The 12,584-nt window shown below is 49.8% G+C and overlaps 1 protein-coding gene across 1 annotated transcript in view; it reads right to left on the bottom strand.

The window, feature by feature from the left end:
- Positions 1 to 6,191, bottom strand: part of NTNG2 (netrin G2) — a 46,786-nt gene extending 40,595 nt beyond the window's left edge. Inside the window, 2 exon segments of the mRNA XM_077787895.1 lie at positions 2,360 to 3,459; positions 6,007 to 6,191. Coding sequence (XP_077644021.1) covers positions 2,360 to 2,572 — 213 coding nt within the window. The 5' untranslated portion in view covers positions 2,573 to 3,459; positions 6,007 to 6,191.
- Positions 6,192 to 12,584: the final 6,393 nt, after the last annotated feature.

Below are 12,584 nucleotides of genomic sequence, written 5' to 3'. Positions count from 1 at the left end.
TAAGAAAGCAATACAGTCACCGTAAGAACTTCTCTGCTGGAAAGCCAGGCTCCTGTGAGAACCCACCTGTTACAAGGAAATAATTAAAAACCTGAAGAGAAAGGATAACAGGACACCAAAAGGCACCTGAGCACTGGCAGCGAGGAGCTGCGCTGGGTTTGTGCGAGCTGCTGGCCCTCCCCTCCCAGGGCTCGGAGGCTGTAACGATCCGTGGGCAGAAACATCGATTTTTGTCCAGCACTTCCTTAGTGCAGGGGGAGCAGAGCTGGGCTCACATCCTCTGCGGGCTCTGCTCCCTCTCCCTGCACATCGATAGGTGTCAAGCCACCCCCCAGCCCCGGCCATGGAAGGGACATTTCTTGCTGAGTCCACTTTCCACGGACCATACGGGGATGCTCAGCAGTAAGTGGCCACGTGGCATTCTCGGTGACAGAGGCAGTGAAAAAGTACCTTGGTGGCCTCCCAGCCCACACCACTCCAGTCCTAAGGCTGGACTGGAGCCTGGATCTCTCCTGCAGCCACCCCCTACTCTGTGCACTGGGTGCTGGCTGGGCTCCTTGCTCACCTCAGCCTGGCTGCTCCCCCTCTGCTTCATTTTTATAACTCTTTAGTCCTCTGGAGAGAACAGCACTGGTGAAAGATGAGGGGAAAAGGACCACGCAGACAGCGGTATTTCACAAATCCATCCTAAAAAAATCCTAAAAATAACTTGCGGTTTATTATTCCTGTTCTTAGCTCGATTCTTCACCAGGGAATTGCTCAGGGAATTGCCATGAGTGCTGCATTCTGTTTTGGGAGGCGAGAGCCGGGCCAGGCTGGGGTGAGGCAGGGACAGGAAGGCAAATCCATGTTTTGCATTTGTGTAGCTCTCATTCACGGCTGTACACGGTGTTTGCAAGTGTTACAGCACATGGCAGGCGTACGCTACAAGGAAATACTGCTGGTGCCCAGAATAGAAAGATTTCAGCTCAGTATTGACTGAATCAAGAGATGCAGAGAGCTGATTGCAGTTTGTGTCTTTTGCTTCTTTGGAGGTCAGTGGAGCTGAAGTCTGGAGCATCCTTAACCAGAGAGGGTTTGCAAAGAGCTGCAGTGAGTGTAGTGGGAAGCAATCTGGTGTTCTCCTTTTAATCCTCCTGCAGTCAGTCAGATAAACGGAAATACAGACTGACCCATCAATAGCTAACGGTTTTATTTGCAACTTTGGACTTAATCTTTCTTTTCAAATGATCTTTTAAAAGGAAAAGCTGCTACTTATCTGGAATTAGTGGAAATGCCTTCCCTGGTACTAATGAGAACCCTCAGGCTGGAGGGAACTGGGTAACTACTGGCAGCATGTTCTGATGATCATAAATGTTTGGCACCTCTTGGTGTCACAGGAGCATTTTTCTCTTGGATTTTCAAGAGATGCCCTGACTGGCTGGGCCCAGAGTGGCAAACTGAGGCACGGGGTAGCACTGGCAATAGAAAATGGGACTCCCTGCACTGATTTAGAGAGGGAACTCGCTTTCTCATTATAATGAAAGAATAACATACTCCTAGAAGACACTCCTTGTGTCAGTGGAAACTCAGCCCAGTGGAAACCCTGCCAGCATGGGCTGGCTTGGTGTCTGTCCCTTAAATATGTGCCTGGACCACTCCTGGGGGACCTTTGGGAGGGGGCATTAATGTTTTGCTCTTTGCTTTGACCCCTGAACTCTTTAACAATGTAAAGCCTTGTGAATTATAAATCAAATGTTCCTGCTGAGCTTTGTGGTGCACGGAATGAAATGCAATGATTAATATTTAAGAGAAAATAAGTTAAAGATTTTAACTACAAGGGCAAATGTCTATCCACAGAACCCTTTCATGTGGAGGCTTGAAGAGAGGAAGAACCACATTTTCAGGGGCTTTGGTGAAGTTTGTGGCTGTCAGACCAACCACCAGAGCTGTGGGTGTGCAGGGGACAAACTCCCCTGCCCTTCATGCTGACTCGAACTGAGACCATCTGCCCACATCCTATAAAATCCCAGCAGTGCTGCAGCAGCCCTTTGGGATGGGACTGGCGAGCACACCCCACACACTAGCAAGTAGAGGAGCAGCTCAGCAGGGGCAGAGCTTTCCCAAATTCCAGGACTTGCTCAGCCCTCCCTGGCTCCTCCTGGCCCTCCCCTCAGCATGCCAGCCCCATCTCTGCTGCAGTTCTGGCACAGCCCTGGGATGGGCAGGGTGCCCTCTCCCTGCCCTGCACACTGACAGCCCCAGGCCACCGTGGCCACCCTGACCCAGAACATCCTTCCAGTGGCACCTGGGCTGGACACTGCCTCCAGCCACCAGCAGAGCCTGTCCTAAACCAGCAAACAAGGGGGGAAACACTTACATGGGTGCAGAACCTCTCCGGAGGGTCCCCACAAGTGATTCCTGCCGGGTCCACCCGCACGGTCACGTAATCCTTCATCCGCATGGCCTTGGGCTGACAAGCGTAAAACTCCCATGAGGGGCCATCGTCTGTGGTCACCCAGGACTTGCAAATGTCATACTGTCCCATGGCCAGGGGGACGCAGTGCACGAGGAGGGCAGCCAGGTAGAGCATGGCAGCTGCGGCCAAGCGCGGGGTCCCTGGGCGAGGGCAGTGCCGAGAGTCCCGAGGAAGGCAGCTACGGGGCTAGGGGTGGCTCTCGGGATCAGCATGGAAACTCCTCATCTAAAAATGCTCCAGTCGAAGGAGAGCCACACAGGAACAGGGATGATCCCGCTCCGCACGCTCTACCTGGACGTGGAAAGTTCCTCTTGGCACAGAAGCCAACTTTGCAATTCACTCGATTGGGAAAGTTTTGGCCAGAGTTGCTGATCAGTGGTCAAAAGTCTTCCTTAACCTCATTTTTCCCCCTTTTTATTGTACGAAAGGTCTTCCAAATCAGCATGAAAATATCTAGAGGTGACTCCAGTCAATCAATACGAAGATCAAGTTCTGAGTTGCTGATGAAATTTGATAGGAGTAAATTGGAGAGGCCGTGAGATGGTGCTGGATCAGGTTTTCCTCAACCTTCTGGTCTGCTCCAAATGCGTGGCTGTGGAAAGTGCCTTAAGCTGTGTCTGTCTTAATTATTAGGGTGTTAGAACATTAGCACATAAAATAAATAGAGCATCTGGTCATCAGTACAACTCTGACAAGAGAGACTTCTTGGAGCTAAAATTCCTTTTTCCCAAAGGACAGTTGTGCCAGCGAGAGCAGGAAGGGTGCCCAGATCCGTGGTGGTCCCAGCAGGTGCTGGGTGGTCACTGGGGTGACTGGGGCAGGGCTGGCCTTGGCTTCTCCTGCTGTGTCCTGTGGTGGTGGCGAGGATTCCCGTCCAATTCTGTCTTTTGGCAGCGGAGCACCAAGTTCCCAAAGGCTTCAGCTGCAATCCATGGGGCTACCTGAGATCTCCTCTCTCTTTCATGGTCAGGGCAAAGGCAGAGCTCATCAGCAGGAGGGACCTGCAAGAAATTGGAAGACAGATTAGGTGGGAGCAAGGGGGGACAGTTGGAGCAAGAAAAACAGGGGTTCCTCAAGAGGCAGAGCCCTCAGCTGGGCTTGCCAAGCCACCAGACAGGTTTTTGTAACAGGGAGATATACAACTTTAATAAAAAGCAATCCATAGTAAGATGCTTATGGCTTTGCTGCTGTCTGGGAGAAGGGAAGGAGCGCTGCCCAATTTAAGGTATCTGCTTTGCAACAGCAGCTGGACAACAGGAGCTCTAATGGCTCTTCAAATAATATCAAGAAGCAGCTATGGGTCATTAGAAGATGGGGAATATGCAGACAGAGAAGGGACAGACAGACAAATTGATAGTTCTAAAAAGATAAGCAAATAAATAAGACAGCTGGGGAGACAGATACATTGTCCAGCATCCCCACATATGATTTATCTGAACAATAACATTTAATAAAAAACAATTTAAAGTCCTAATAACATTTAGGTTCACCTAATACAAAGAGCAATGACCTTCCCAGTATTCATTTCAGGTTAGAACAACATTTCTGCAATTTTGTTGTCTTTCCAGTAGAGCTATAAAAATTGTAAGTAATTACAAAACAAAATGACAAAGAACCGAAGCAGGGAGGGGGAAAAAGTCAAACCCTCTCTCAGGATTAGATTCAGGAGGGAGATCTCATCTGAGAAGGTGGGAGGCACATATCCAGAACAAAAATTTACCTTTGGATAATTCCCTTTCTATTTCTTTCCCCAACTTTTCTTTCACAATTGAGGCATATCTGCTTCAACAGCATGCTTAGCATTTCCTTTCTCATGAAGCTCAGTTACTAAGGCTCAGAAACTCCAGGTTAACAGATGCACTGATCCGTGTTCGGGGGCTCTGCTACCATCTCCCTTTCCCCCCTTTTTGCTTGAAAGATTGCTGATTGAGATGAATGAGTTCAGAAAAGAGAAGCTGTGTCTCATGCTCCATTGCCAGCTCGCAGCCTGCTATAGCTGCGTTGGACCTGAATAAACTCCCAGAAAAAGAATAGACTGGCTGCTATTTTTATATTATGAGTAAATGTAGTAAAAATAATAAGCCAGTGTGACACAGTGTTTATAAGTCCTACTTACATCAGAGCTGTCTTTTCAGTTATAACAAGTCAGTTCCTAATTATTACATCAAACTGGTCATTGCCAAGTGCCTGATAACAGCAGAGAGTGAGAGACTCTGGTATTGTGTAGAAAACAAGCAGGGTAGTTTTAATGAGGACTCCAGTGCTGTTAAGTTTATGGATCTATTTTCACAGCCTCAACAATTATATCTTGCACTTGAATGGCTGTCAGGGAAAAACCCAGGTAGAAAGGATCTATAATATCTATTAGTGTCTTGTTATGCCGGCTAAATGTCACAGACTCCCAGGGAAGTGAAAATTTGCTGGAAAAAATGTATTTTCTGTCGGTCCATTAGCCAGGCAAGAGGGTTTGGGGTGAACTCTGTGGCTCAACACCCACTTAGCCAGTTCAGTCTCTTTGCAGAAAGAGTTGGAGTGTTTCTCGGGAATGAGCCAACATACTGCAAACGGGGCAGAGAGGCTCCCCAAATTAAAGGTTTCACCCTGCTTGATTAAGTTTAGTTCTTAGAAGATAAATCTTCACCTGATATTATTAAGAAACTGCAGTTCATGGGAACAAATAGAATCAATGCTCTTTGTTCTCTTTGAAGAGTACTCAGCACTCACTGGGGACTGATAGCCGGAGTATTAAAAACACAAAATTAGATTGTGTCTTGACTTAGCTGGCTCCGGGTTTTTTTTCTTATTATTGGATTAACACCCTATTGAAATAAAGGGACAACGCTGAGCAACAACTGAGCTCCTCTCGGATTAAGAGCAGAAAGTAAACTCAATGAAGGAGTTTTTAATTTTCTCTCAGAAGTGTTGCTCTCCCCATGAACTCCCGGCTCTCCCCCCGCGCTCACGGAGCGGGAGTTGCTCTCCTCTTTCCCACGCTGAGCATCCCTTCCCCGCGCCCTGGGCAGGGATGCCGGGGACAGCGGTGCCGGGGACAGCGGTGCCGGGGACAGCGATGCCGGGGACAGCGCGGGGGGCCGGGAGCCCGAACCCCGCGGCAGCGCTGCGCGGCTCCCAGCTGCGAACCTGGAAATCCCACTCGCATCCCGCCGCTCTCCCTGATGGATTCGCGGTTCCCGGCAAAACCCGATGCCGCTCCCGCTCCGCCCCGTCCTCCCCTCGCTTTCTTTTACACTAAAGGACTTTGGGGGGGCTGCACGGGCTGCGGAGGGAATCGGCGGAGCGGGGGGAGCCGGCGCCCTGCGCTGGGGGCTTCCCAAACTCCGAAGTGCGAAAATAAACCCGACATCCCGCGGCGGGGAGACGGGGATGTTCCGAGGAGGGGGACAGCGAGCGGGACACCCCAGGAAAGCGTGGGAAGAGCTCGGGAGGCTCGGGGGACACGCAGCGTGCGGGGCTGGGGCAGATGCCGGCGCCGCCCGCCCCCGCTCCGGCCCCGCTTTCCCCCCATCCCCGGCGCCGCGCATCCTTACCGGGAGGGAGCTCTGCGGCGCGGGGCTCCCGGCGGAGCAGCCAACTTCGGGGCCGGGGGAACCCCCAAAACACACCCCCCAGCCCTGCCCTGCCCTGCCCTGCCCTGCCCAGCCCTGCCCTGCCCAGCGCGGCGGGCAGGCGCTGCGCCGCCGGCCCCCAAGGGCAGATGGCCGGGGGAGCTTTGTGCAATCCCGGCTCCCCTCGCAAGTTAATGCCGAGGCTGAAATCCCTTTTGCTCTCACTTTCAATCACAATCGGAGCTTTTATCTCCGTGCCTGATCCCGGCTGCGTAACTTCCTCTGTGCAGCTTTAGCACACACCATCCCACCGGCGGCAATGGGCTTCTTAAAGGTGCAGGAGGAAATGCAGGGGGGGAGGAGGAGGAGGGAGGGAAAACCACCCGAGGAAGAGGAGGCTGCGAGCGGGAGCCTTCAGCCCCGGCGGCCCCGCGGCTCCCGGTGCAGCATCCGCGCCGTCCCGCTGCCCCCGGCTGGATAACGGCAGCCGGGAATGCCGCTCCTCGGGGCTTCTCTGTTATTTTTTTTTCCTTTAAGAGCTTAAAAAAAAAAAAAAATTAAAATCATGAGCTCATGTTTGCTCGAGAGAGAGAAAAAAAAAAAATCTCCAGTCACGAGGGCTTCCCCACACGTGTAAGTCCTCGCTTGGTGTGCCCTGAATATTTTGGGGAGGCTTCTGCTGGTGAAGATGCTGTAAATGAGGCTGCGTGCGTGTGTGTTGGGGGAAGAGGGGGTGGTTGGAATTAATAGGATAAACAAAGCAGGAACTCGGAGATGGGGAAATCAGATGGCTGGGAAATGCTTGGTACTGGTTAGGAATGTGCTGTGAGGTTTAACCAAAGCAGGTTTTGCTGTGGAGAGGTGGGGGATGGACATGCTGGACTCTGAGGTGTGACAGCACCTTCCAGCACGGGGCTGGAGAAGCAGCTGGGGTTGCTTAGGTCAAGTCTGTTGTGTCCATGCTGAGGGGCAGAGGAGACTCCAGCTGTGGAAAAGGTGGATAAAACTATGGCAGGTAAAGGTCCAAGTTTTTCCTGCACCAGGCAGCTGCTGAAGACAGAACTCCTGAGCAGCGACAGGTTTTTGACACATGGATAAATGACAGTTCACGGATAAATGACAGTTCATTTGTGGGGAGGAAATCCAGAGAATCACCACTGCCTCCTATGTATACAACCACCAAAAAACGACTGCTCCTTCCTAACAAAGAATTCAATAATTTCTAAGTCAGAAAATACATTGTCCGTCTTGCACGTGGTTTGAACCTCGTGCACTCAGTATTTTGTTATATGGTTTCCTTTGACCCACTGCCCTGAGGTCTCTGGGTGGCCTCTCCCATACAAGAGTCCCTGGAAAACCCACAACTCATCCTACAACCAGACAGAGGTGATTTAGAGCTCTTCTGGGAAACGTTTCCCATATTCTGGAGCATAAGTGAGATTTATGAAATGCTGGCATTGTGTCTTGACTGTGGCCCAGCCAAAACGCGATGCTGATGCACAGGGTGGTCTTTACCTGCAAGGATATCTTTGATTCTGGCTCAGTTTCCACTCCAGGACACGGTCTGGTACTTTCCACATGGTAACTTCTTCTGTAAACACTTATTTTACAGCAGCAGGATAGCTTAAGTGAGAAGCACTGGCTGGGAATCCAGGGCTGGCTAATATTCCTGGATTTCACTTTGTGCCTTTAGGTCTGCTCTGTAGTAATGACTCCCCTGGAAATTCCCCACGTCTCACTTATTACTTCTTTATTAGTTATTATGGTACAGTAACAGGATAAAACGGAGTTGGTATTTCATTTTCATTCTCCCTAATAGCCACGGCAAAGACCAAGTGGCGTGCTGATTATTGACATCAGAGTTAAGTGATATGCACGCATCATTAGGTTTCAATTGGAAAGAATAACAGCACAGTGTGAGCCGTCACACTTCTAAACTCCGTGGCATTTAAGGAAAAACCAAAGTCGTTTTTCACAGCCCTGCTAGCTCAAAAGATCACAAGCTGGCAATAATGCTTGTACACACACAGGTAAAAGGCGCTAGCTCCAGGCTAAGCACGGGAATTTACCAATGAGAGCAACCCCCCAGAGAGGCTGGCAACAGCTGTGGGGCTTGTCCAAAGTTACACCGCGATTCTGGAGATCCTTGGAGGATGGGAAATCACCCAGCTCCTCGCAGGTCTGGCTCTGAAGGTCCTGATGTGGGAAGGAGAGGGATTGTGTGTGGCACTCACAGACCCGGGAGCCCGAAAGAACCAGCAAAGCAGCAGCAGTGATGCTGTCACAGGCTGGAGGCAATGGGGAAGAGTTGGAGCCATTGTTTCATTTTAGACCATTTGCATTCTTTCACCCAAGCACGTTTTGCAAACACTTAATGTTGGGAATAGTTTTCTTCTGTGGGGAGGAAAAATGGATTCCTTGAGGGGACATCTCTGCTCCCTCCCTCGTGCTGAGCGCTGCCTCCTCACACGAGAGAGCATGGTTGAAAATCAATGGGTCTGCATGGAGACTTAATTACTCCAGCATAGGCAGGGGTGGAGAATAAGGCCCTTAATATTTAATACAGCCTCTGCTCCCTGAGGGATCCCCAGGGCTCAAGGGCCAAATGTAAGCCCATTAAAATCAGGTGTAATTCTATTGACATATGTGGGCTCGCACCTGTTTATACCAGGGCTATATCTGGCTCCCTAAATGGCAAATGGTGCTTTTGATATGCTTGGGAGAAGAGGGAAGTGTTTTCCCAGCTTGGGATGATAGTGGATGCCCTGGAACAACAGAAGGTAAATGTGACACCTGGCAGTCCCCGCTCACTAACACCTCAGCTGAGCTGAGCCCGCTGAGAGTGACCCGAGATCACTGCCAGAATAATAACCAGGCTTATAAAGGATATTTCATCTGAGGATACCTATTTGCTGTATCCCCTATAACAGCAATGCATTCTTTTTATGCTCCTTATCTAGCAGTGTGCGGCCAAGGATATCAAAGTGCCTCCTGCAAGTGAGTAAGCATTTTATTAGGTGGGAACACACGGCTTGGAAATGTGCCTCCAAGCCCTGGAGCAGGCAAGAAACCCCTTTGTGAGGGGTGATACCTGCCAAGCACAGCTCTACCCAAACCTTGCTCCAGTGGTAGCTTTCTCCAGCCCACCAGCACCTCTGGGGAAAAGTTTGCCAGGAAAAGAGAGGAAGTGACTTAAAGTTGCTTTTGTTTGGGGTGTTACAGATGATGGAGGCAAAGGCTGCTTGAACCTCGCACTTCCAGGGGGGATTTGTCTCATCTCACCACCCTTGTACTGCCCTTTTGTTCTCAGCAAGCTGAATGTGAAGAAAGCTCCCAGCTTGATCAGGATGGGAAGGTTTGTGCTTCCCAGCTCCTCGTGCTTGGTGCAAAGACAGAATCACGGAGTTTTAGAAAGCGGAGAGGCATAATATTTTGTAGTTAGGAGAAATGATGGAAAACCCACACAAAGCCTGAGAAACTGAGCTCTGGCACACGCAGGCCGGGAGGGTGGGTGGGGGACATTTATTTCCTGGTGGGTGGGGGACATTTATTTCTTCATCCTCCTGCCCAGGCTGCCCTGGCCTCGGGGCAGACCCTGCCCTGCTGGGAGGCACGCACAGACCCGGGGAGGAGGAGGAGGAAGAGCAGAATGCTTCAGTCCCTGGAGTACTCCACATTTTTCTTCCTTTGTGAAAGCTACTGGGGAAATGGCAGAGAGCATCTGCTCTGGGAGGGGAGGCTTCCCCGGCTGCCTCCTCCCACCCTCCCGCACAAGACCTCGGGATGCATTTTCTGCAGCTCAGCCGCTTTCGCAGGGCCCTGAGTGAATTTTGCCCTCCCTGATTAGATAACCAAAGGAGCAGTGACTGTACTCTCCAGAGAGAAGATGCTGTCTCTTCCCTGCCAGAAGGACAGCTGGAGGGAGGGTGGGATTTTCAGCATGCAAGCACTTAGCCAGATCAAGGAAATGGGATGCAAAGCATTTTAGGCTAAGAAAGGTTGTTGTGCAGGGAAACATGAGGCTGCTGTTCTGTTCGGGAGATAACGCTTCTCAAAACGCTCCTGCGTGCCAAACTGCAAGCTTCGACTACAGCAGGTCATTGCCTCTTTAAGGAAAACAAGCATGACAAGTCAGAAAAAAAACCCCATCACTGTCTGAGCTGAAAAACTTTGATCATTTAAATATTATTGATGCGCATTAACCCCAGCAGAGATGGGCTGGGTGATGGGAAGTGCTTCACCTTGACACAGGGAAAATATGTTGCTTTCTGCTGCCTTGTCTTTTGTTTCATATATCAAACAGGATCCCAGCCAAGTGAATCAGCTCAGGAAGCATTTTGGATGTATTTGATTTTTTGGGGAAGGTAGAGCTTTCCTCCTCTTTACCAGCTGTGGGGGTGTAAGCATGGATAAAAACAGGAGGACTGTTTAAAGGAGGGATCTATAATTAACAACCCCTCAGAAGGGGAACTTTCCTTTTAACTTACTATTAAAGTGGAAGTGTTTGGAGAATATACAGTTTTGGCTCAGGGGATCTCCTCTGTATCCTTGGCTGAGCCCTGTGAATTCCTCTAATTCCTGCCTCAGAGAGTGTCTGGCTTTAAAAACAACTCCTGCTACCCCTTGGAGGACTCACCTCAATCCCTGGGTGGATTCCCGTGCTCAAGGAGGGCAGCAGAGGGAGAGGAGCTCCCTTCCCAGGGCAGGGCTGTGCTCCCCCAGCAGCCCTGAGCCCTGGCCTGGCAGGAGATGCCTTCCACAAAAGCTTTTTCACCTGAGGAAGGAACGTGTCACTTCTAATGGAGCTGACAGCAGCAGGTAGGGGCTTCAGATTAGTGGCTAAGAACACACTTGTAATGAGTGAAGTAATTGAATAAATGCTGACAATTTGATGTGGAAAACGCATAATCAGCTGGCTGCGAAAGGTTGACTTGTTCTTTTTTCCTTCTTTCCTTAGCACTGGGATAAACATATTCATCCTCTCCCAAGCAGGTGATGTGTTCAGCAGCACAGAACCAGCAGACCCATGCACATGTCCCCCTCCCAGGCACACATGTGCTGATTCCCAGATAGCTGACCCAGTTCTGCTAAGATGCTATTAAGAAATACATGTGTAATAAATCTCAACACTGTAATATTTTCTTGGGTCATGTGCTGGTTGAACACTCCCTTCAGTCGTTTGCTGGCTCCCAAATCACAATCCCTGTGCCCCTGCTAGAGAAAAAGGTGCCAGTCGTGGGTAGTGACAAATGAGGCCCAGCCCAGGTGGCACCAAGAGCTGATCCTGCACCAATAACTGTGATTTCAACTGGCTTTTCAGATCCCAGCACAGCTAATAAACTGTGGAAGCAAACAGCAGAGCTGACATAATCCAAAGCAGTGACTTTCCCTACCCAACCACCATCTCAGCTCTGTGCAGATGGAAGCTCAGTGAATTTCTTGTCATCAAGCCCCCAGTTTTAGCGTGACAATGGGAACAGCATCATCTGTGTCATGTATGTTGGAAGCAATGAATAGAGAGCTGAGCTCACTCATCTATTTGCATATTGAAGATATGGAAAAAACTCCTCTTGCTTACTCTGCTGCCTACTCAAATATCTGTGAATCAAGGAGGAGAATGGGCCCTTTTGTACATCAGATCCCAGTGTCCTTGAATAAGATGATTGCTCAATCCAGCCTTCTGGGATGAGTGTGAGGCTCAGAACCGACTGTGGTGCCAGGACCTCTCCATTCCTGCGGGGTGCTGGATGAAGGGCTGTTCCTGGGTTAGGAATGCTCAGCAAGGTGCAAAGTATCATACCACATGCTTTGGCTCTGTGTCACCTTCTCCTCTCCGCACGTGAATCAGCACTTGCTGATGGGGCAGAGAGGTTTGACCTGCCAGCTGGTGAATAAATCCCAGCACACTCCCCCCAGACCATTAGCATGGATGAGCACACACCCAAGGGAGACAAGCTAAGGCCATGGCAGTGCACAGGAACAAGGATCCATAGGAGCTTCTTCCTTTTGGATGGAGTTGAGAGAGCTGTTTATTACAGAGAAAGTGGGACAGCAGAACACAGCAGCTCATCCACATCCTGTGGAGGCATTGGGCTGTGACTCCAAGGCTGAGCTCATGCTTGGGCTTGGCTCTCCCAAACCAGCTCTGCATTAACTTCTTTTTCACTCCAACAACTAGTTTTCCTCGATGTTATATATGTCTTAAGCATAGAAGTGACATCCAGATCAGGCTTTAAGAGATGGCATTTACATGTTTTTTCTTGTGCTTCTGGTATTAATTTCATATGCAGTGGAAAAGTAATATCCTGTCTGTCACTAGAGAGGAAGAGATGTGCGTGCGTGTATACGCACAGTCATTTCTAACTGTTGAGCTTTTTCACTCAAATTTCGTTTTGGGGAAAATTCCTAAATTAAAATGAAAACCAGACGCAGAAATGACAAATGTGAAATACCAATAAGGCCAAAGCACGAGATGTTTTCTCTTGTTTTCGTAACTCGTGCTCTTTGTGTGTAAGAGTGTATTGCATGGCAACTGCATTCACACTTCCCTTTAATAAAAG

Source organism: Lonchura striata, chromosome 22, assembly GCF_046129695.1.
Source record: "Lonchura striata isolate bLonStr1 chromosome 22, bLonStr1.mat, whole genome shotgun sequence".
In the NCBI taxonomy this organism is placed as follows: domain Eukaryota; kingdom Metazoa; phylum Chordata; class Aves; order Passeriformes; family Estrildidae; genus Lonchura; species Lonchura striata.
The sequence above is the reverse complement of the archived record's forward strand: the minus strand, read 5'-3'. Positions and strand labels throughout refer to the sequence as shown.